Source organism: Umbelopsis ramanniana (assembly GCF_025399195.1).
Source record: "Umbelopsis ramanniana AG unplaced genomic scaffold K450scaffold_2, whole genome shotgun sequence".
NCBI classification, from domain to species: Eukaryota; Fungi; Mucoromycota; class Umbelopsidomycetes; order Umbelopsidales; family Umbelopsidaceae; genus Umbelopsis; species Umbelopsis ramanniana.
Window position 1 is genome coordinate 606,191 of NW_026252088.1, and position 23,008 is coordinate 629,198.

At 44.0% G+C, this 23,008-nt stretch overlaps 11 protein-coding genes across 11 annotated transcripts; 7 read left to right on the top strand and 4 right to left on the bottom strand.

Moving 5' to 3' along the window:
* The first annotated feature begins 402 nt into the window (after positions 1–402).
* Positions 403–1,637, top strand: K450DRAFT_219447 (uncharacterized protein). The gene is made up of 6 exons (XM_051585370.1): positions 403–495; positions 553–833; positions 899–1,046; positions 1,108–1,268; positions 1,337–1,452; positions 1,536–1,637. The coding sequence occupies exons 1-6, from the start codon at positions 478–480 to the stop codon at positions 1,577–1,579; spliced, it is 768 nt and encodes a 255-aa protein (XP_051449361.1). The 5' UTR covers positions 403–477; the 3' UTR covers positions 1,580–1,637.
* A 2,141-nt stretch (positions 1,638–3,778) lies between these two features.
* K450DRAFT_219453 (uncharacterized protein) lies at positions 3,779–4,787 on the top strand. The gene is made up of 2 exons (XM_051585371.1): positions 3,779–4,059; positions 4,116–4,787. Exons 1-2 carry the CDS (start codon positions 3,916–3,918, stop codon positions 4,683–4,685), a joined length of 714 nt encoding a protein of 237 aa, XP_051449362.1. The 5' UTR covers positions 3,779–3,915; the 3' UTR covers positions 4,686–4,787.
* K450DRAFT_219457 (uncharacterized protein) lies at positions 4,788–6,975 on the bottom strand. The gene is made up of 8 exons (XM_051585372.1): positions 6,891–6,975; positions 6,661–6,827; positions 6,483–6,581; positions 6,297–6,417; positions 6,152–6,210; positions 6,010–6,078; positions 5,336–5,927; positions 4,788–5,236 (listed from the first exon to the last, which is right to left on the bottom strand). Exons 1-8 carry the CDS (start codon positions 6,931–6,933, stop codon positions 4,890–4,892), a joined length of 1,497 nt encoding a protein of 498 aa, XP_051449363.1. The 5' UTR covers positions 6,934–6,975; the 3' UTR covers positions 4,788–4,889.
* A 40-nt stretch (positions 6,976–7,015) lies between these two features.
* K450DRAFT_219463 (uncharacterized protein) lies at positions 7,016–9,004 on the bottom strand. The gene is made up of 3 exons (XM_051585373.1): positions 8,017–9,004; positions 7,516–7,881; positions 7,016–7,446 (listed from the first exon to the last, which is right to left on the bottom strand). The coding sequence occupies exons 1-3, from the start codon at positions 8,618–8,620 to the stop codon at positions 7,109–7,111; spliced, it is 1,308 nt and encodes a 435-aa protein (XP_051449364.1). The 5' UTR covers positions 8,621–9,004; the 3' UTR covers positions 7,016–7,108.
* On the top strand, positions 8,724–9,698 carry K450DRAFT_219469 (uncharacterized protein). Its single transcript, XM_051585374.1, has 3 exons — positions 8,724–9,025; positions 9,096–9,270; positions 9,342–9,698. Exons 1-3 carry the CDS (start codon positions 8,919–8,921, stop codon positions 9,669–9,671), a joined length of 612 nt encoding a protein of 203 aa, XP_051449365.1. The 5' UTR covers positions 8,724–8,918; the 3' UTR covers positions 9,672–9,698.
* A 551-nt stretch (positions 9,699–10,249) lies between these two features.
* Positions 10,250–10,573, top strand: K450DRAFT_267713 (uncharacterized protein; the record flags this gene model as incomplete). Its single annotated transcript, XM_051592849.1, has 1 exon — positions 10,250–10,573. One exon carries the CDS (start codon positions 10,250–10,252, stop codon positions 10,571–10,573), a length of 324 nt encoding a protein of 107 aa, XP_051449366.1.
* Positions 10,574–10,833: 260 nt separating this feature from the next.
* K450DRAFT_219480 (uncharacterized protein) lies at positions 10,834–13,780 on the top strand. The gene is made up of 14 exons (XM_051585375.1): positions 10,834–11,093; positions 11,161–11,340; positions 11,398–11,500; positions 11,569–11,662; positions 11,731–11,833; positions 11,896–11,979; positions 12,048–12,241; positions 12,308–12,525; positions 12,601–12,689; positions 12,756–13,089; positions 13,156–13,256; positions 13,316–13,399; positions 13,475–13,519; positions 13,583–13,780. The coding sequence occupies exons 1-14, from the start codon at positions 11,028–11,030 to the stop codon at positions 13,697–13,699; spliced, it is 1,812 nt and encodes a 603-aa protein (XP_051449367.1). The 5' UTR covers positions 10,834–11,027; the 3' UTR covers positions 13,700–13,780.
* Positions 13,781–13,979: 199 nt separating this feature from the next.
* K450DRAFT_219486 (uncharacterized protein) lies at positions 13,980–15,695 on the top strand. The gene has a single exon (XM_051585376.1). It carries the CDS (start codon positions 14,207–14,209, stop codon positions 15,545–15,547), a length of 1,341 nt encoding a protein of 446 aa, XP_051449368.1. The 5' UTR covers positions 13,980–14,206; the 3' UTR covers positions 15,548–15,695.
* A 471-nt stretch (positions 15,696–16,166) lies between these two features.
* On the top strand, positions 16,167–18,868 carry K450DRAFT_219492 (uncharacterized protein). Its single transcript, XM_051585377.1, has 11 exons — positions 16,167–16,239; positions 16,363–16,736; positions 16,797–16,840; positions 16,897–17,108; positions 17,176–17,237; positions 17,325–17,333; positions 17,403–17,432; positions 17,494–18,142; positions 18,209–18,273; positions 18,346–18,448; positions 18,520–18,868. Exons 2-11 carry the CDS (start codon positions 16,512–16,514, stop codon positions 18,741–18,743), a joined length of 1,623 nt encoding a protein of 540 aa, XP_051449369.1. The 5' UTR covers positions 16,167–16,239; positions 16,363–16,511; the 3' UTR covers positions 18,744–18,868.
* A 104-nt stretch (positions 18,869–18,972) lies between these two features.
* On the bottom strand, positions 18,973–21,470 carry K450DRAFT_219509 (uncharacterized protein). The gene is made up of 5 exons (XM_051585378.1): positions 21,049–21,470; positions 20,322–20,983; positions 19,902–20,213; positions 19,201–19,829; positions 18,973–19,105 (listed from the first exon to the last, which is right to left on the bottom strand). Exons 1-5 carry the CDS (start codon positions 21,438–21,440, stop codon positions 19,100–19,102), a joined length of 2,001 nt encoding a protein of 666 aa, XP_051449370.1. The 5' UTR covers positions 21,441–21,470; the 3' UTR covers positions 18,973–19,099.
* A 99-nt stretch (positions 21,471–21,569) lies between these two features.
* On the bottom strand, positions 21,570–23,008 carry K450DRAFT_219512 (uncharacterized protein). The gene is made up of 5 exons (XM_051585379.1): positions 22,535–23,008; positions 22,359–22,463; positions 22,141–22,295; positions 21,815–22,067; positions 21,570–21,745 (listed from the first exon to the last, which is right to left on the bottom strand). Exons 1-5 carry the CDS (start codon positions 22,928–22,930, stop codon positions 21,608–21,610), a joined length of 1,047 nt encoding a protein of 348 aa, XP_051449371.1. The 5' UTR covers positions 22,931–23,008; the 3' UTR covers positions 21,570–21,607.

The following is a 23,008-nucleotide window of genomic DNA, read 5'->3' on the forward strand; positions in this document are numbered from 1 at the left end:
CGCAAGATATCGTCGCATTTTAGCACCTGGATTTAGCCAAGCATCACTCGATGGCCTTGAAAACGTGATTATGGATTCAGGTGTACTAGCGCTGCTCAATAAGTTTGACTCAAAATACTGCAACAAGGCAGTCCCATGTAATCTATTTACTGAGTTTGGTTTACTTTCTTTTGATGTTATTGGAGAATTGGCATATGGAAAGAGTTTTGAAATGATTAAGCTTGATTCCCATCCATTTCCGGGCTGGCTGAAGGTAGGTGTTGAGGTTTGACTGAACAGGTCGTTCTAACTATGGGTAGCTGATCTTTTTGAATTTAGGCGCGATCTCATATGTTTCCCTTGGTACGTACAATTAATCATGTGAATGTAATAGCCATTGATGCTGATCACTATTTTAATTTCCAGTTGACCACCTATCCATCTGTAAACCGCTACCCAAAGGTTCTTGACGCCCTCTTTCCTAATGCCGCAGCTGCCATGCAAAATATATTAAAGGTGAGTTGATAGCAAAGAAATCAAACAAAAGGTATGCTATTAATGAACGCTCCCCAGTTTGCGTCTGATTCTTTAGAAGAGCGTGCTAATGAAAAGGTGACTGGTAGACGGGACTTCACACAACTCATGTTGGAAGCCATCAATTCTACAAATGGAAATGATCGCCTAACTTCAGAAGAAGGCCATGTCACATCCGTTATGTTGGTTATAACCGGTACCGTAACCACAAGCACTATGCTAACATTCATTACCTATGTTGTGAGCAAGCATCCAGATGTGAAGGAAAAGCTATTCAAAGAGCTGATCAATGCAATGCCGGAAAAGGATACAACTATCAGGTTGGTTAGCTACGCTTGTCCCGCTCTCTACAAATTGGATATTGCTAATCAACATTATATAATAGCTACAAGCATGCTCGCAAAGATTGCCTCCCTTACCTATGGGCCATAATTATGGAAGTCAGTCGAATGTATCCAGCTATTCCTGGCGGCTTACCTAGATTGACGCCTGATGGAGGCGACATCATTGCAGGTCAATTCATTCCAGGGGGAGTAAGTGGGTTCAAGTCAAATTCGCAAGCATACACGCTAAGTGTTCTAATACAAAATTTAGACCGTTGTGGATGTGCCTATTTGGTCTATCCATTACGATGCCAGAGTGTTTAAGGATCCTTTCGAGTTTAAGCCAGAAAGATGGTTAGGCGAGGATGTTGAAAATTTGATGAAATACAATGTGGTGTTTTCGGCTGGTCCCCGCATGTGCGCTGGTAAAAAGTAAGGTCTTTTTATCTATGAAATAACTATTGCAAAGGTATGAGGAGCTAAGTGATAGCAATTATTAGCCTGGCTATGATGGAGATGACTCTAGCACTTGCTCATCTCTATCGGCGATATGGCGTTTCCTTGGTGGAGCCGGAGGAAGATATGGAGATAACTCAGCAGTTCGGACTCTTACCCGGTAAGCCCACAACCAAACAATATCGATCTGATTGTGGCGTAGAAGAAGAAAGTGATACTCATTACACCAATATGCAAATATAGCTTCTAGGCAGATGAATGTGTACATCAAGAGCAGGGATCATTGAGATGGACTAAGAAAGTTTCTGCTTGCGAGTGATGTGAACGACCGCCACAGCTACAGACAACCAATATCCTATGCATAATAAATTAGTACCATTATAACTATAGTTATACGGAAAAGTAAAACATTGTACTTACATGAAGTGAAAAAGTACAATTCAGCACTGCTATTTAATGTATTGGAACAGTATAATATTATTTATTAATGAATATGTTGTGATATTTCTACATTATTAATCAGCAGGGACCAGGGAATCTGGACATAAAGCATTTCGTTATTTTACATTGACAGTGATTGATACTAATCATAGGTCTTCCACATCATAGGAGAGTGTTTGCCAACCGAGTAAGATTCTGCCTCTTATGCTTCGGTAAACTCTTTCTTTCTTCTCAGGGACATGATGCAGAACGTGGATGAGGAGCAGATCCATACTACAATCCCAATAGCTAATACAGCGGCGCATATGCAGGATAGGACGAGGGAGAACCACAAGTTGAAATACATTGCTCCCTGCAAAAGAGGTAGCGATAGCCAGTAATTGTGACCAAGCTGGTGGTACATTTCGAAAATGGTGTATCCCGTCAAAGTTTTGAACCATCCAAAGCCAAGGCCCAGTAAAACGACATTTGCGATCCAACCAAGCAATGCAACAACGCCGACAAGCGCTGCCATGAGATCTCCGCAACCTGACATCGCCGAGACAAGCAGTACTGCATTGATAACTAGTTGGCCCACACCATATTGCATAGCTTGATCTTCCATGGTACGGTGATCATATCTTGAAATCCCAAGGCTCCATACTACAACAAACGCCAGTGGAACTAATGCTACAGAGCAAGAACAAGAGGTGCTTGAGTTCTGTGACATGGAGGATAGCGACTGCGAAAACGAAGTGAAAGCGGCATCAATGCGTCAGAGCAGCTTTATATAGCCTAAATATGATAGTCGGCTTTGTCGTGTCGGACAATCGTGTGCGACAGCAAGTCGACTTTGCCAGTTGTATATAAGCTTCTGAAAAATCAGTTGCTTACAAGTGAGTGGTTCTGATAACTTTTTTTTTCTTTCCCATAAGAGTCATGATGGCACCGCGGTGGTTATTGCCGTTATTGCGTTACTTATCATTGCTATTGTTTTGCCTTTCAATTTTCTAAACGATGGACTGCTGCGCAAAGGACTCACAAGACTCAGTAGTGTGATCTTCAAAAATGGAATGTGGCTGCTATATTAAAGTCAATTTACTGCGGGTTTATGTTGCAGTAGCGAGGGTGGGGCATGTCTTGGCGATCATTTATTCATAAAACTATCACATTTAATGCATAGGTGATGGTGATGTGCGCATAACGAAAACGGTAGCATGCGCATTTGTGAACGTAGCTGACATGGTCCTTTGCTCGTGACACAAAGCTTTCAACCGTATGTTATGTGGGTATTGGGTTGCTTACTACTTACACTTTTTCATTGCACATTGCCAAATGGTAGGTGGAACGATAAACTATCTTGTTAAGGTATTATTTTTTGTTGGATCATGAATGATTTAGTGAAGTATAGTTTTACAGATTTCAGCACACCTTATCCCTCGTATAAACGAAAAAAATAAAGATATCCGGCAATGTTCAGCGTGAGGAGAGGGTTAGTGAGTGCACAAAAATATATACTAATTGAAAACATCTCCATAAACACCGTTTCGGTTAAGTGTGGTGCGCTGAAACGTAAAGTATACCATAGTTTGGCCGGGGTGTTTTCAAGGAGACTTGCGTACCTGACTTTAATGACGTCGGTGTGTGAAATTTACAGTACCGGGCAAGAGGAGCAAAGCGAGGGCACGATTGAGAAAGGAAATGAGCTTTTAAGACAAAAACAATCAAATATTTTTGTACGTTTTGATAAAAGTTCGGAATGAGGCTGGGATGTGCTCTTGGCATATCGATGTCTTATAGACTGTCTTTGATTATGTCTTTGCTTCGGCCAGTAGTGGTGACAATGTTGTGGTCGAAAACATTGGCAATCTTTATATGGCGCCTGTCGATGCATTTTCAAGTAGCAGTGAGCAAAGGGCAGTGGTGTTAACCCAGTATCTGCAAACTACCGCTTGGCCATCCTAATTTGTCGCTTGTCACCAAACTAGTACAAGTTGTACGACCTTTCGTCACTTAATCGAAAACAAATTTTTCCTGTCTTTGCAGCTTCCTCTTCTTCTTTTTCTCTATAACTAGCAGCATCTTTTCCCTCTAAAACATATAGTTGATTTTCTCCACTCACTCTATCATATTATCACCTTTCACATCTATACATATCTCGTAGTTTATACTATCACTTCGTGCTAGATATCCAAGCCTAGCTATGCTGAATCACTTTGCCACAAAATGCCTTTTCGCTCTTGTATTAGTTTCTGAAATATCCACTGGAGTAATGGGAGAAGTAGCGGTTGAAATGATCAGAGCGCCTGATTTGAAAGCGAGACAGCTCTTTCCTTCCCTTTCTTCGGTAAGTCTTGCATCGCGTTGGATGAGTTGTTCGATCAAATCATAACATCAGTGCAGCCCGCACTCAGTTCCACTCCAATACCAGTGTCCACAACCAGCAATAGCCTGTTTTCAAGCTTTACTCCCATTGTAACGTTGACTGGGCCATCGTCATCGTCTTCGGCCATCTTATCTTCCATCAGCACAGCTGTTATTCCATCTACTAGTGTAGTGCCAAGCACCACCTCCAGCTTACCACCAACCACAACTTCCCGCACATCATCCATTATGACCAGTTCATCAATTGCACCTGTTACCTCCACGACTCTTGTCGCCTCCTCCTCATCCGCTTTACCCACTCCAACTGCTCAGCCACAAAACTCTGGAAGTTCCATGTCGCCAAGCACCACCAAAATTGTTATAATCGTATGTTCTACGGTTGGTGGAGTGCTCGTCCTAGCACTTATTGGCATGGCTTGGCGTAGATGGGGCCGAAGAAGAAAGGACTATGGATGGGACGAGGATGACTTCTTTGGTACCCCTCCTCCACCACCTCAACATATGCCTCAACCTCAAATGAACCAATATAACTACAACCACCATGACCCTTTCAAGATGACCTTGGATCAATATCATCGTAATAACTAAGTTACAGCTCTGATTATTATGGTGACTATCCGTGGTAGTAGTGCGGGGGTTCAACTGTCAAAGATACTCTACTCCAACTTCTGTTGTAATGTGTTCAAATGTTTGTTTTTTATATGAGTATGATTATGTACAATTACTACTTCCGACTGTTTTGCTTTATCTTTACTTTGCTATCCTACCACCTACTAAAACAAAAACAAATCATCAATCGCTCAAGTCTATGAGCGGCATATCAGGGGGATTGGGTGGTGTTTTCACATTGGTTTGTGCAACGGATAGAGAGGGTTGCACAATTTGCAAATTGTTGTTCATATGATTAGTGTCGGTATTGACACGAGCTTGTGCGTCGCTTATGGTTTGGGTTGCCATTGAAAAGTCCGGAGCGGACGCATCGGCATATAAATCTTCGTCTATAGAGTATGCGTTGACATGAGGGCTAGTGTATCCATTTTCCATGTCTTTGTTGTGGAAGGCACGGATCCGAGCTTCTAGCAGCGAGTCGTAAGTCTTCACAATCCATTGTATCTGATCATGTAGAAGTACGGCAGAGTCTAGATAGAGCCAGGCAGCGGATTGGGAAAAATGTGAATCAAAGTTAGTATAGTACATGGAATTCCTAACAGTACACCAACCATTTCCCCAAAACTTACAATGCGTCCTTGTGACAGATTCACAATCTTGTTGTAGCTTTGATTGCATCTTGTTCATTTTGGCTTGGAATTCAGCCTCTGTAGCGTCCTTGCCTACCAGTCCAGACGCCATACGTTCATTCATTTCGCAACAAATGTGCTCCACTTGTTCAATAATGTGTTTCTGGTCTTCCTCAACCGTTTCCCGACGAACGTTCTGGACATACTGATTGTCGTTTGATACTGTTCCACTGTTGTTGACTTGAGGGTACTGATAAACGGATCTGTTTTCTATGGTTTGCTGGGTATCAATAGACTCATTTTGCTTGCCCAAATTGTCGTTCTTGTCTGCTTCCGCCATGGATAAACGCAAGGCTCGCTGCAAGTCTTCGTCCAAATCGTCAGCACTGGATGCGCCTATTTCAGGTTGATCTACGCTCACACCGCTACCATTGGGTATACGAGGGGACCCGGTTTGCGACTTTTTTTCCAGGTACAGCGAGTAGCATCCATCACATACACGAACTGGTTCATTAATTCCAAGATGTGGCAGTCGTAGCTTCCTAGACGAACAAAGTTGACAAAACGTTCCACCACATTGCCTACAATGGTGCTACCAAAGCGATGAAATAAACTGTCAGTTAACCCATGCAGCTAACTAGTACATCAACCAAAAAGCATTATGTATAGCTTACTTTACGATTTGTCAGTGAGAAAGGCGTCCGACATCGCTCGCATACTGTGGATTCCGTCCAATCTGGTGCCTAGTTCGCATTGAGTGATAACGTAAGGTAAGAATATGTTCGTCTGAATACATATCAGGAGCTGTTAACGTACCCCTGAGCTTTCAAAGTAGAGGGAAGTGATATTGGGTGGTGGGGATGGGAATTCGACCCCTGCAAGTGTATACGGCTTAATGGTCCGTTTCACCATTCCTGGCATTGCCCAGCCGAGCCAAGCTTTTCACCGTAGTACCACTTACCACTTGACTTCATTTCCTCGTAAACCGATGTAAAATTCTGCAACTTTTGGTCATTACGAGCTGCTATTGCCCATATCTGTATGAGTTCTTTAGCTTTGGTCCTCGTCGCATGATCCGATGTCTGCAACCCGCCATATCAGTCTGACGATCAGCTTTGCCACTCGCGCAGCTCAAATTGAAACCTACCTTATCCACTGCTATCCTTTGGATATTCTTCAGAAAATCATTGGTAGATACCTCTGAGACAAACGGCTTGCCTGCATTCTGGACACAAAACTCGCAAAGCTGTACCCATAAGATGTTACCAAGAAATCCTCAGCGTTTTGGTTTCAAGCTCCGAGAGCCACCCAATTAACGAACATACCTGTAGTGCCAAGAGGACAACGTTGGGGTTAGAATGCGTCAGCCGTTTGCGAAACGATTTGACTGCGTCCTTAGGGGAAACCTTTTTGCTTCTGATATGATCGGCAATGTCGATAGTAGCAGGTAAGTCTATGTCGTTGCTTGGCCGTAGCTCAGAAGTCGCATTAGCTAGGAACAGCCGATTGATGTTAGTCTAGAGGTCAGACAGGGCGAGTGTATTGACAAACGTACTTATTAGTTCTTCAAATGGGTTGTTAGACCAAAACGATGTCATGATAGCGATTAGCCAAAAGATCGATTAGAAATGCTAAGTACGACAAACCCTTACGGTTCATATTTAAGCCTGGATTTTCAATCTCCTCTCACCCATCGGGTGATCTGACCGTTGATTTGCCTTGAGCGTGGCAAAAGTTACTTTGAGTGGCCTACGCCGTATAGCAGTTTTATTTTCACATTTTAGAGAATACAATTTTATCATCACTATCGAGATCATTTCGAACCTCTTCTACAGGCGTCATCGATTGCTCTTCTTTCAAGCGATCCATTCGTTCCAATCTTTTGTTGAGCAATAATACAACAACAGAGAAAACTGACACAAGACAATGGCCTATACCGAGAAGTAGGAATGGAGCACCTTTCATCCACTTGTCAAAAAGTACACCGCCAACCTTTGATATAATGATAATTCCAAATGCGCCTATAAACGAGTAGGTTCCTGAAATACTTCCTCGTAGTTCTGGAGGAACATACGGTCCATTCAGCATGGCCATCCCGGAAATAATCATGCCTACAAAAAAGCGAGCGAAAACGTTTGTTAGCGTCCAATTTTACTTTGTTCAATTGCCAGGTAATTTACCTAACTCTCCAATAGCGATAAGAATGACAAATGCTAGACTGGCATTTGTTGTAGGGTCAAACGAAAAGGCAAAGGGAAAGCATCCTGCCGCTCCAATCACGCCTGCTGCGATAATGGGATACGACCTTGTGAGAAACTCGCTGGCCAGACCAAAAAAGGGAGCAGAAGCAAGGGACACTGACTGACCAATCCCTGTGATAGTACCGGTTGCTCCCAGCGCCAAGTAGCATGATTGTCCGACTTGGCACTGACCGTTGTCAATATAATACTGGTTAATCCATAAGGAAATGAAGGACGTCAAGATGATCTCGTCAGCCCGGGCAAAGAAGCTGGTGGCAAATGCAAGAGATATGCGTGGATCCTTTCCTGCAATGATGCCTTTCTTTAATCTTATATAAATAGGTTCCACTGGAATTTGTTTTGCCTTTGGTAAGAAAAACCATAGTACAATGCCCAGGAACATAGTACAGCCGCCTATGATACCAAAGGCGAGGACCACACCTTGTGCTGAAGATCCCCTTGAAATACCGAGCTTTGCTGGAACAGAAAATAAAACGAAGGAAGAGAAGATGGCGCCGAGACCAGAGCATGCTCCTATTATCCCCGATACCATGCCGCCTTTGCCGTGAACAACGTCGGTCATCATGGCCGTCATCATAGTAGTACATCCAGCTGAGCCGGCAGCGAAAACCAGTCTTAGCAAAAGGAGTCCTGGATATACATTCTTTACTTGCGGATAAAGTGAAACGGCCAAGCCCATTAGCACTATGGATATACTGAAAATTGTTCGTTTCTGTATACGGTCGGACACAACGCCCCAGACAGCGACCATAACCAGAGCCATGATTTCGCCATAGAGCGCAAGTGATCCGGTAATGTCACCATTATTATCTCTTTGAACAAGAACAGTTGTGAGAATAAAGGCTTGTGAAGCACTCAAGTAGACGACGATAGACATGGTGACGAAGACGGCAAATATAAAGGCAAAAAATTGTAAAGGATGTGTATGCTCTGCAAGTGGGATCACCCACAGGAACTTTCGAGGTTGACCATCTATGTGATCTTTTTCGCTTGTTCTCTTGAAGTGTGGAATGAAGTTTCGCATATACTACCACGGCACCAATTCTGTCTAAGGGTAAAGCAAAGAAGCAGGGCAGTGATTTGAATGGTCAAAAAAGGGGACCACAGATGCCCCGGGAACACAACAGTTAGTCAGGCTCCGCTTTATCAGATTTTCCATATGTCAGTTGAAACAACGAACGGACTTCCACATTTTCCATGAAGTCCACCTTGAGCGATGCCTTAGTCATACGATCAGAAGTCTCCTATAATACACACGCTCAATTCTCGAGCAATTTATCTTGTCCAAGCTGAGTATTGTTGAGAACTGCGTTCTATTCCATATGCTCGTCATCAAAGCTAATTTTCACACAGGTACACCCTCTATGCAGATGCACAGTTTAGTTCCACCGCCAAAGTGGAATGTTCGGTGTGAGCGGATAAAAAAGAAGTAGGTGACAGTAGTACTACAGGAAAGATCTGATAAAACCGGAACCTTAATCCATCACTGAAATAAATAGTCAGATATTCGTGCCGTCTTTGTGGAGTTTTCATCATCGCCACTTCTTCATGCCATCCAAAACACTCTATCTATTGGCTATTGCTGCAGGCAGCAGTGTTGCTACGGCAGCAACGAACTGTAATCCAAGTTACAACGCAACAACGAACCCTACTTGCATTGCCAATTGCAACAAGGTAAGATTATGGATTGCAGGCCCATCGCATTGCATTATCTAACTTAAAGGTAATATATTTGCGATAACTAGAAAGCCGGACAAGGACTTTGGGCAGACTGGACAGATGATCCTACATCAACCAACTTTGTAAAGTCACTAAGCTTTCAGTGTGAGAAAGGAACTCCCAATTACATTGCCTTCATGACATCTGCTGGAGTATGCATGACATCTTGCAGCACGGACGACCAGTCTGCTTTCACAACAGAGTTCCAACAGGCATGTCAATGGTACACCAGTCACGTAAATGATACGTGCACAGGAACAAGCGCAAATTCCAGCTCTACATCTGGAGCCTCTGCCCTGCAAGTCACTAGTTTGGTCGTGGTGTGCTCCCTCATTGCCAGCCTTGGATTTATGTAATATCAGAGTGGTCAAAACATAAATAAGCGTTAGAGATAATTTCATAATACGGATTATAGCCATATCATCAATAACATACAGGAGAAAATAAATTTATTTGACTTAACGCTGCAACTACCTTTAAACGATGAAACAGATACATTCCCCTGATACCAACCTATAACATCGATATAGGAGTTTTGCAAAGCTGCCGACGAGCGGTGCATCGACAATACGCAAATCATTGGAACATTCTTTGTTAGCCAGTACTTATGTCACAGCCATGTGATGTAAGCTAAAAATTACTGTGTAAACATCTTATATCCCTTTGTGGTGGATGAAAAAGAAGGAGTAGAAGGAGGAGTATTCGTGCTCTCTTGCCCTGCAGAACCGAGGTCGAGATTTTTTGTAAGAAGTGTAATGGATAAGCCACTGGATCAGCATGGGAAGACCAGTGACAATAGAGAAAAGGCTGTTTCAAATGCATATGGGAAATAACAGACAATGTTTGGAAAATAGCAGCCAGCCCAAGTGGTAGGTAAATAATTTTTTTTTTTTCCTCGCCTTTATCGTTTGCTCTTTTTCCCTGGCTGACAGTCATGGCCAATGAGCGTACGGTATTGATTCCAAAGGAGCCCCCGCCGCCCTATACATATACCTGTCAAAATGCAACCAGCTCAAGTTACATTGCGCAGAGTTTCCGAAAGCCAACTTTCCGCCAATGGCTCGATTCTAAAATGGCGGAACATGATACCATCTTGCGGAGAATACTGGCCTCCATCATGATCGCCACCATAGTGTCTTCGGCCATTATGCTTTTCCTCTGGAGGCTTCAGCAGCTTGAAAATAACCCAGAGGATGGTCCGCCTTCCAAGTTTCCTACTCACCGTCCTTGGTCGGAATCAACTTATTCGACGTCTTGATTTTTTTTGATTTATACACACGCCGACCACGGACATTAATCCCTCATCCCGCTCTATTTTCAAATATCCATACATACCCCTTCCTCGCTGCGTGCTTGTCCTTATCACAAATATGTCCCATTTCACATTTATACACTATAGCTCAATATTCATTTCAGTATCCAGGTCGTAAAAGTATATACACATACTATTTTTGAGAAAGAATCCGGGTTTGCTATAGTGAAATAAATCCTCTTGTTTCCTGGTCCAACGGCTCGAATGTTGATGAATACGAAGAACTGGATATGAAAAGGACGTTGACAATGAGAGACGGGAATCAATGGATTAGGGGTTACAATTGGGCAGGAGGTGTTTCAAACAGCGCAGTGCACTGACAACGTTGGCGGACGTGTTTGTATCGTTCTCTAGTTTTTTTTTTGAGGTTCCATTACTTTCGCTGCGGGATTTATAAACCATGAGCAATTCATGGAATCAGCCAAATGAGGACGATGAAGACGAGTTGTTTAAGACCGAGGAAGTTGTGAGCATTATTCCCCACTCTCTCTACTGACACGCTTACCTGTACTGACCCGACACTCGCAACCTAGGACGACTATAGCAATCACGACAGCATTCTTATGGTTATTGATGCCAGTCCTCCTATGCTCCAGCCGCAAGAAAACGGGGAAATTCCTCTGCAATCCGCTCTGGAGTGCGTGAAGTCAGTACTACTCTCCAAGGCGTTCAGTAGCCCGTCTGACTCGGTTGGCGTGTTGGTATATGGAACTGTACGTACAATTTGAGACGCGAAGTGATATCTGAGGTACTGATTCATGTCTATACAGCGCTCCAAGCAGAATGATGCCGGTCACGACCACATTTACATTCTACAGAATATGGACTCACCTGACGCTCCACGCATTAAAGAAATTGAATCGCTTGCAGCCAGTAAGATTCATCCTGACCATAATGCGCCATGGAAAATGTTGTCAATTTATAACCGTCATTCACTTTAGATATTAGCGGCTTTGAAGAGGAGTATGGTTCGGTTGCTGACGAATTTCCACTTGGCAATGTGTTCTGGACAGCATCTAACATATTCTCACTGAGGTATGACGGACGGAAGATGTGCTACTCGCCACTCCCCCTTCCGATTTTGTGACATATTCTATTTACAGTACAAAGAAGAAGGGTTCGAGACGCATCTTCCTTATTACAAATGAAGATAATCCTCATTCAACGGATATAAGTCTTCGTAATGCTGCTATTAGACGCGCCAAGGTAAGATTGCTAAAAGCATACTACATCATATACACATCGAAACTAATGCGATGCATATGCAGGACTTGTTGGAAGTGGGAATCCGCATCGAGTTGTTTGGCATCGATAAACCAGATCATACTTTCAACAATGAAAGCTTTTATTCGGTAATACTGCACGTGAACGCAAGCATAACGCAGCGTATCATAACGGAGGGTATTAATCGTTTCTGTAGTCCATTATAGAATCAGATGAAGCTATCAAGACTGCTGAGAGGGATTCTGCATTCCAAACACCAGTGGAAGCGCCGAAGTCATCAGGCAAACTAGCTGATTTACTTCAGTCGATACGGCGGAAGCAAATCAAAAAGCGATCGGAGTTCCGAATACCGCTGCATTTGAACGATGAATTAACAATCGGTGTCGTAGGGTAAAATTGTTCGTTTCAAAATTTCTGGGATGTGCATCATCCAGCTAACACCATGTTTATAATTAGCTATGCATTGGTTCGAGAACAAGTTCGCAGCAGTTACCAAAAAGTCTTAGTCACGGGTGAACAAGTCAAGGAAGTCGATAGTGTTGTGACTTGGAAATGTGTAGATACGGATCAATTATTACTGCCTACTGACATCAAGTTTTACTATAATGTCGGAAGCGAGCCAATCGTATTCACGAAAGATGAACTGGATACTATTCGTAATTTTGGTGAACCGGGTAGGTCACTGTTGGCGATAAGGTTTCTAGAGAGAGAGGGGGGGTGGCGGCGCTCAACTGACGATCCATTCCTAGGTATTCGAATAATCGGGTTCATGGACCAAAATCATGTGCAGGAATACTGGAACATCACCCATGCTTATTTTATATACCCCAATGAGTATGTAAGTAAAAAATCCGTCCCATGACACCAAATCGTATATAAAATAATAATAATAATAATATATTAGGAATACCATGGTAGCACGAGGACATTTACTGCCTTATTGCGATCGACGGTGAAAAGCAAAAAGGCTATCTTGTGTTCTATCATTCGCAGAACAAATGCCCTACCAAAAATAGCCGTGCTACTTCCACAGGAGGAGGCTCTGGATAAGCAAGGTGTGCAAGTCCGACCCCCTGGCTTTCATGTTATCATCATGCCTTATGCAGATGATATACGTCCTGTTCCAGTGGATCGATTACCGACGGAAGCGACAGATGAGCAAATCGATGCAGCCAAGGCATTTGTTGAGAAACTAGCATTGAAAGGGAGATTTGATCCGCTTGTCTATGAAAACCCTTGTAAGTTCCATCTAAAAATAACAGTGCTACATTTTTTTTTTAATATTAATATACTTTATGATCTAGTTCTACAGCGGCATTATGCAGGGCTTCAGGCTGCAGCTTTGGAACATCCTATTGAAGCTGTTGTCGATAAGACGATGCCCCGAAACGAAGCTATCTTTAAGGCAAGTCCAGTGAAACCGCCATAGCCGACATCTACATTGGTACTAAATAGTCTGTTCAGAGGATAGGCAATGAAATCCAGGCGTTTAACGAAATCGTGCAGCGGAGCTCAGCCGCCTCACAGCCCTCTCAATACAATCAATTGGTATGGCAACATTATCGGAACGGACTTATCGACATTGCTCTAATCATTCTGACGTCCACGTGTTTTGATTTCTAGGACGATGAAGTTGAACTGCATTGGCGAGAGCAAACTCTCAACCAGGTAGGTTCATTAATTGGCGAACTGAGACTTTTCTGTGCCTTGCTAAATGTTCCCCTGCCTTAGTGTACTGTGCCCATTTTGAAGCAATGGCTGCTCAACAAGGGCCTGGCCGCCAAAGGTCGGAAGGCAGATTTGATGGCTCAAGTTGACCAGTACCTTAAAGCTCATACTCAGTCTTGAGGAAAAGCAGGAAGAATATTTTTTACAATAAAGAAAAAAAAAAAAAAATTCTATTCCGTCATGCTACGGGTGATAACGTGCGGGCTCTTTGAGCAGTTCTACTTTAATTGCACGTAGACTCCGTTGCAAAGGGATAAATGGATCACTTGCAAAGCTTAAAGAATGGATTAATAAGTCGAGCGTGGTTAGAGTTCGAGGTTTTCTCGAAGAAAGAGGGTACGTAATGCATGAGGTGTAACGAGCGAGCGAACCTCATTAGTGTCTAGATTGGCTGGTTGGTGCATGTTTCAACCTGTTTCAAAGACTGCCGCAGTTCAAAAGTGGTTTGCCCTAGGAATTCGTCACCGTCGGTTATCAAGGGCTGATCCGAGAGCGATTTAGACCCCGACTCAACCCTTCTTTTTTTTTATATCACCGGCTGATCCAAATCTGGCAGAGCCTATAAATTGGCTGCCTTGACGTCCATTGTTTTTCATCTTTCTTTCACATCCGTTTCTCTTTCTCACAATGCCTTCTCGAAGCAGAGACGATTTGACAGCAACGATCGATATAGACCCTTCCTTCACTGGAATCATCTACGGGTATGCCGATGATGAAGCAGAAGGATGTGTTGTCAAAGGCGCGTGCACATTGCATGTTGTCAAACCTTGCAAAATTCGACGTCTTTTCGTCAGCTTGGACGGAAAACTCAAAGTCAACATTAAGGCTCCTGTTTCCATTTCTCCAGCTTCAGAAGGTGTGGAAACTCGCACGCTTATTTCCAAACATAAACACTATCATGGCGAAGATGGTCAAATGGAAATTCTGCAGCCTGGCGATCACGTTTATCCTTTTGAGTTTGAACTGCCATCCACCCTGCCAGCCACCTTCCACAGCAAGCATGGTCACATCAGTTACCGTATTCGATTATGTATCCACCGACCCATGTTCAGCAACGACATCACCGCCAAAAAGGAAATCGTGCTTCGACGGTGTTTAATGGACGAATGGTCATCAGGCACCAGTGCGAATGAAAAAGTTGAAGGCGTTTTTGAACAGTTGATGCACTATAAAGCCAGTGCCCCCGGCATGACCTATAGAGAAGGAGGACTTGTCAAGCTCAATCTCAATTTTGATTTGTTACATCCATACACCTCATCCATTCGAGAAATATCCTGTGCCCTACAAGAAACCATTCAATATCGCACCACTGGCATCCAGGCCGTGAATGCTCATTCATCCAGCAAACTTGACGTTCAATTCCCACTTGGGTGCAGTACCTTCTACCCATCTAAGGCTTCTGATTATGATCCTAGTGAAACGCATGACTACAATGCAGTGTTTCGGGTGTGGCCAAGAGTGCATGCAGATACAAATACAAAGTTGCTCAAGGTTTCACACAAGCTGGTCATCAATGTGAGCGTTGAAGATCGCTCAAATAAGGTAACTTACTCGGAAGGCAAGCCAAGATCCAAGTCGGCTCCAACTACACCTGCATGCTCAGATAATGAAGAAGACGATGAAGAGGACCCAGTACGAAGCTCATCATCCAGTATTCGAAGTAATTCTTCCTCCACCTCATCTTCCTCCATCGCTTTACCCATGAACCTACCACGGCCCAAGCCCTTCCGATCAAGGTCCAGCGTGCAATTGAGCGCATATCCTGTGAGGAATTGCAAATTGGAGATACCTCTCGTCGTCACGTCAAGAGAACATGTTTGGGAAGGTGAAATGCCTACACCACCCGCATATGAAACGCAAGAAGGCCCCCCCTCCTACTTCAATACCGTCGTAGCCCTACCACCCGTACCCGATTATGACAACAGCCAAGCCACTGAGCCTCAAGCTGCCACAGCCTCTGCCTATTAACCAATTGCATTGCCCTCTATACCTCATGTAATTACACTGCAACTCCCATGCATTTTTTTTTCTACATTCTCTATTTTAAATCATGCCTAAACCAAGACTCATTTCATGCTCTTCAATGTACATATCAAAACAAAAATAAACTAAGACGAAACCATTCTAAGAATATGTAATTTTTTCACTCAGATTGTCTGGCTAGTTTATCGATGAGGGTCCGCTCCGAAACAAGGTAGCGTTCGGCCGAACCACCGACGTCAAGAAAGCGCGACCTTTGAAGCTCCGGTTGGCAAGCTCGCCTATGCCACGTTGGCCATCGATCGACCAAACAAGCCACGCTACCTATAGTCCGAACCGCCGCTTTATGTATCATCGAGATAAGCAATGGTCTGGTCCAATGCATGCTTTATCATCCGGGAGGTCTCATGGTAGCTCGATAAGCACACCCATGGTCTACCTACACTTCACCATTACGTGATACCCGGTGGGTCATTCTAACTACTATATGGGAATTCCTTTTTTTTTATACTAAATCATTTTTTTTCTTTTCTTTTCTTTTCTTTCCCTTTGTTTTTCTCATTAAAAATGTCATTTTGGCCGAATGTTATGCTTTCATGATGGGCCACGCAAAAAGTGGGTTTATATTCGATCCGGACATTGTCACACAACTGACATGAGTTCTGCAGTGGGCATACATGGTATGTATGGTTCGTTTCTTCTTGTCAATGTCTCAAAGCGAATGCTATGTCAAGGGAGTGAGATGTTTAAATTGTGTCCAATTGATTATTTTCTTTCATATTCTGCTGGATTTCTCGCAAAAGGTGTTCAGCCACAGATCGATGTGGCAACATGGAAAAAGATTTTGCCAATAAATTTTCCCTGGGCGGTGATGTGTTGAGTCAGGCAATATAAGAACGGGAAATTCAATAACCAGCGTGAAAACTTTTTCTCTGCCACCCTTTCATTCACTATGGCTCAAGAAGATGAGCCAAACGTAGAGGATAAGATACAGCCTCCCATGGACGGAGGAGAAGGAAAGGTGGAGCGTATCGTCACTACCTCGAGTGATAATCAGGTATATTCCATCCACTCCAAAACAAAGAAGCGGTTGCTTTGTTGCCTTGCCGCCTCTGCCGGCTTTCTCTCCCCCTTCACTGCCAACATTTATTTTCCTGCCCTCAACAACATCCAAAAGGTACCGTATCCATGTTTCGGAGCATTTAAACTTAACCCCTCCTTTCTAACTATCCTCTAGGACTTGGGTGTCTCCGCTGAGCTGGTCAATTTAACGATCACTATGTAAGTAGGCGCCTGCTGTGCCAGCATGGTTCTGTAAAAACTGACGCTGTGTTTAGATTCATGATTTTCCAAGGCGCTTCACCTTCTTTCTGGGGTACCATTGCCGACAGTTGGGGTCGTCGTCCAGTGTATTTAGCAACATTGTTGATCTATATCGGAGGCTGCATTGGTGTTGCATTAACGCCCAATTACGGCGGTCTAATAGCCCTCAGAATGGTACAGGCTTTTGGCTCCAGTTCGGTCGTCGCCATTGGTGCAGGAACCATCGGTAGGTGCTGAAGACTGTATTGATATGATAGAGCAAAATGTCAAACTGATCTGCAATGATTACCCAGGTGATATTTGTACACCAAGCGAAAGAGCCGGATACATGGGAATTTTTTCAGCCACTGCGATGGTGAGTTTTTTTTTTTTTTTAATTTAATCATGTGGAACTATGCTTTCCCCTTTACTCATCAGCTTTATGACTTACTTCACCTTATAGTTGGGACCTGTAAGTAGGAATGGGGCTGATTTGCTGATTTGCACACATCGCTGATTCATTTTGTCAACAAAATGATAGGTCATAGGTCCCGTTGTTGGTGGTGTCGTTGTAAGTAGGATATATTTGGACATAACTTATGGCATCATGATTTTTAACTGTGATGAAATAGTCTCAACAATTAGGTTGGCGCTGGATTTTTTGGGTGCTGGCCATCCTCGGAGCCGTCATGTGGTTGCTATTGTTCTTCTTTTTGTCCGAGACGTTGCGTTCCTTGGTTGGCAACGGTTCAGGATATGCCAATCCGACACCGACGGAATGGCTGCAACGACGGGCGACACCCAAATCCGAGCGAGTCAAGTCAGCTCCTATGACGCGATTCCTGACCCTACCCAACCCATTCATTCCGTTCATGTATATTTTGGAAAAAGATGTTTTCTGCCTCTTGCTCTACAACTCCCTGCAGTATTTTGGTTTCTACGCCGTCCTGACCAGTATGACCAGCTTATTTTCCGTCATCTATGGCTTGAATGACATGCAGATCGGATTGTGCTACATCGCTAATGGATTTGGTTGTGTCTGTGGCTCTCTAACCACTGGAAGGTTGTTGAATTGGGAGTTTCAGCGGGTGGTCAAGAAATTGAACATTGATCCCAAGCGAGCTCGCAGAGGACGTCTCGATCCAAGTTTCCCAATTGAGCGAACAAGAATGCATTATACGTGGATTTGGGGATTGATTTACAATGTTTTTTTGATTGTTTATGGATGGGCACTTCAATACCATGCGCCATTGGCAGTGGTTTTAGTGTTCCAAGTTGTTCGTAAGTATTGAGAACCGTGAGGTGCCAAACTTATATGTCTGAAGCTGATTCATCATTCTATTGAAGTTGGGTATTGCTCTACCGCAACATTCAGTGCCACATCCACACTGCTTGTCGACTTGTTTCCAAAGGTACGTTCTGAGCATCCTACGTTTTTCAATTTCCATAGCATCCCTTTTTAAACGCTTAGCTCTCTTTCTTAGAATTCAGCAGCTATTGTGGCTTCCAACAACCTTGCTAGATGCTGGCTTGGCGCCATCGCAGTTGTAGGCATTGCGCCGGGTATTGAACGTCTAGGCGTAGGCTGTAAGTACAATGTGACGAATGACAAGCAAGTACGTTTGCTCAACTAATCAACCATTCAATTCTTGTATCAGGGATGTTGACGCTCATTTCGTTGATTCTTTTCGTCTCTCGCTTACTGATGATGGTGGAGCTGAAATATGGCCCTACTTGGCGTGAGCAGAGAGCAGAGCGGACAGCGACGAAGGAGAAGAAGAAGGCTGATAAAAAAGAAGCCAAGCTACAAGCCAAACTTGCCGACCAGGAGAAACAGCAGCCACCAGGCACTCTTGAGCAATTATCATCGCCTGCATCATAGAGTAGACTCTCTGTCGAGAACCAGGTCGTTTACCACTATTCTTCTCATCTTACATACCCTACGTTTACCGCATCCTCCTCGCGGCTTATACCTCGAGATATAATACAAGATGTACAGTATGAAATCATTGCAAAATAGCGATATAATAACCAAGTCAGAAAACTGTATATTGGATTGTAATAAAAAATGATTACAGTGTAATATGCATCATGTAAAAGAAATGGAGATGTGCCATCTCATGCTATTACTTTTACAACTCTACAACTGCGGCATGTACCTTTGCGCCTTCTGATCCACCAACAGCAAAGGTCTCCCACACAGCAGGCTTTCCATTCACGGTGAAGCTGCCTTCAGGCTTACGTCTGCAGTCATCCAATCCAACAAAGACCTTGGACGCGCGAACTCGGTTAGCAACAAAGTCCACCTTGATATCATTGTCCTGGCGAGAGATGTTGGCCAACTCAGTTCCCGGTACAATATGTCCTGTGGAGCCTAAGAAATGAACATCGCCGGATCCAGGGGCAGGAATATGCACAAATGTCTTGGATTCGCGGCTCTTCAGATGCACCGGCGCAGATGGAAGATAGAACAAGCACTTCTTCTTGTCAAGCTGGTTGGTGTGTAGGTCATTATCAGTGGCAAACAAAAGGTGCGTTTCCTTTGTTGCTTCAGGTAGATATATAGTCTGCTTATCACCCGATAAGTTGCTATACGTCGTGTAGAGATGCTCCTGACCCTGGGCATTGGTAGCTTTGAATTGCACAAAGTACACTTCGTCTCTGATCTCAATGACCGTATGCACCTTGGCTTGCACCTTGGGGAAAGTGGCGGCGTACAACATGTGCTCTTCTTCAGTGTATTCGGAGACGTCATCGGAGATGAATACCAAGGCTCCGAGGATGTTGTTTAAAATGCAGAGTGTGTACTTCTCGTCAGGCTTGAGCTTGTTGCTTTTGGATCGCAATATCATCACATCAGGATCATTTCCAAACATACTGTCGGACATTCCCCATCGGTTCAAAGTCGAGTGTAAGGAGTTGACGGTGGACACACGTTCACGGACATGAAGTAGTCTAAGCTTGGTGTCTGCACACACAGAAAATACCGACATGTTAACTTTTTTACAGGCAATTTACAACGTTGCGTTGTTAGTCTTACCTTCCCACCATGGAGCAACATCGGATCCAATTCGGCAATAGTCTACTTTGCGCCAAGAAGGACCAAGTGGAACACCGCATCCCAGAATGATTTTATTCGGCCCGACCACTTCGCGGAGGAATTCCATAGCATCGGTCATAATCTCACCGCGAGTCTTGCCTCGTTGAGGAATCATAGCAGCGGCAAACAGAAAATCTAGCTTGACCATATCAAAGCCCCACTTGTTCAATACAACATCAAAGACATGGCGAATGTAGGCTCTTGCACCTTCGTTGTAGAGATCAAGTGCATAGAAACCACCCCAGTTAGGTCCTACAGAGGGAGACGAGATTTAGCATACACCTCGATCATCATAGTCTCAGTTCCTGAGATGGCCAAGATAAGAAAAATAAATAATGTATGAAGTCCCAATAAACTTACCAGCTACCACCATCTTGCTGGAGTCATGCTCTTCTTTCAAGATCCAATCGGGGTGATCCTTAACAATGCGACTGTTGAATCCAATAGCGTAGGGAGCGAGCCATAAACCAGCCTTAATACCGTGGCTCTTAATCTTAGAAGCCAGGTCTTTCATGCCGCCAGGAAACTTGTTGTTCACTTCAAGCCAGTCGCCGATAGCAAGCTGGTAGCCGTCATCAATCTGGAAGATGTCGATGGGATATTTATAATGTATGATGGCGTCGAGATTCTTGTGCACAATCTCTTCAGTGACATGGTCGTAGTGGTAGTACCAAGACGTCCAACCGTTGACGTGACGTTTTGGATTCTCATTTCCACTGATCGTTCGTTCGTCCTTGAAATAGGAAGAATAGGTTTCCCAGAATTCCCTTTCTTGATCCTTGCCATGCAGAATCAGAACCTTGATAATATCGATCTCCTGGTTAGGATGCAATACCTTTCCAGTAGCATCCTTATAAATGGTCAAGGCGTTGGAGTTGAAGTCGCTCTTGAAGTAGGTATATCCCGATTCTTCTGCGAGTGATCCAAGAAAGGTAACGTTATTCTTCACGTCACGGAAATGGGTGTAACTGCTGGAGTGGATGAATCCCTTCTCTCCGGAATGTTCAAAGAAGGAATAGTCTCTATTGATGGATACAATCAGCACAAAGTCATTGTCGTTTTACCCGCGGGCGCGCACTTTACTAACCCTTGAAGATGGAACTGAGTGTACCAAGCAATGGTAGATTGTATCTTCTGAATTCTAGACTTGCTATCGAATTCTCGAGCCTGACTCCAGCTTTGAAAGCCATTGGATATCATTTTCATATCCTTCAGATCTGTAGCGTACCTCAATTCAATGGGGCCGCTCAGTTCAGCGCCTTTTTCTGACTTGACGCTGACAGTGAGGATCAGACCATTCAGGCTGGCTACAGGCTCAAACTTGGTGGTAAACGTCAAGCCGTCCTGTTGGTGTGGAGTTTTAGTGTCCAAGGTCAAGTTCTCTAAAGCCTGGAGAGCTCCTAAAACTCCTTCCTGCACATTTGGGCGGTGCGAAAAAGATAAAGTGGGAGTAAGTGTTTGGAAGATTTCAGGATTCATGAGAAGAAAGAGGAATGGAAACGAGGTGCCAGCGTGACGAAAGGACGAACAAGCTTCAGATTTCAATACCCGATCAACCACATTTCACCGCCTTTCCACGGAATCCCAAAAAAATGTTAAACATGATCATTGTTATTTGTCTAGAACAAGGAGAGAACAGTATTTGTTTATTTGGTGAGCAAGAACATAAAGAAAACTTGAGAGCCAGCAATCATTAGCAAGAACCACATTCTTCTTTTTCGCTGGGGATTCATAGTGGAAGCTGTTCCAGCCTCTGGCAATGCCAAGTATCGCATTGATCGCAACTATTATATAATATGGGTCAGATGGGCCAGTTGTACAAGGTTTCGTCTCCGTTCATCATCATAGCTTACCAAGAAAAATCCACAGCACAATGAGGTATACAGGTACAAACCCCAAGTCACCATACCACCAAAGCCAAGTTGCTTGACGGCAGTGGTAACGATCACGCCAACAAACTTGTAGCCAGAATAAGCTACAAGATCCAAGACGGAAGTATCCGAGGGTATGCTGAGGAGATATATACCGAGTCGGGTCAACAGGACTTCAGTAAAGACAATAGCCAAAGAAGCTGAGGCAGTGAAACCTAGGACTTCTGGATGAAAGCTGCAATGGGATGGGTGGATCAGATCGGAGGGGACGAAAAAGAGCTTTTCTCAAGTTTGGCAGCTACACTCACCTTCCTTTTCGCCCAGCAGCCAAACCACACAACAACACGTAGGTCACAAAAGCCATCACAGGTATATACAAATCCGGTGAATTGATATCCTCTCGTGGGGGGCTATAGCCTTCCATCTGACCGGTGTCGGATCGTCGAGCCATTCTATTCCAAGGCTAATATAACCAGATCAATCCACACGTCAATGACCCGCTGTTATTTCTCGAAAAATGACTTACGGAATGTCTCCATGGGAAAAGTAAAATGCGAAGCTTGTTGATTACATATAGATTATTAACGTTGAAATAGTGCTTGACAGCAGGTACATTCACCCAACGATTGATCTGCCACGTGCGCGGGTGGGATTAATACGAGAACAATAGAAGTTTAGCATCATCCAATTTTTTCTGCTTACATTTTGCTCAACGTAGGCTTGACCTTGTGCCATCGCGGTTCCTGCGAATTGCATACCCATCTGTGCAGCTGGATCGTTGAAACCAAACTGGGAATACAGATTGCTATTTGGAGGTGCGTACGCGCCTGCTGGCTGCTGCTGCTGCTGTTGTTGTTGTTGTTGTTGTTGCGGGTAATAATTCATGTTGCCCTGTGGTTGATGATGTGCCATCTGAGGCGTAGGTGATGCGGCATCAGCTCGAAAGTTCAAGATTGGGTGCTGAGGAACGGGATGTTGCAGTGGTGGCGGGGACCTTGAGTTTTGAGGTCCAGGGGCATAGCCTTTCTGATGTGGTGGGGGCGATGCGTAGTGATTGGGATCATAGCCCTGTGATTGGTATGAATTTGGCTGGTACATGACGGGGTTCTCTGGTCCGTATTTTTACACCAACTATGAAAAGGCGGGCGATACGATCTGCAAATGAAAGAGCCAAGC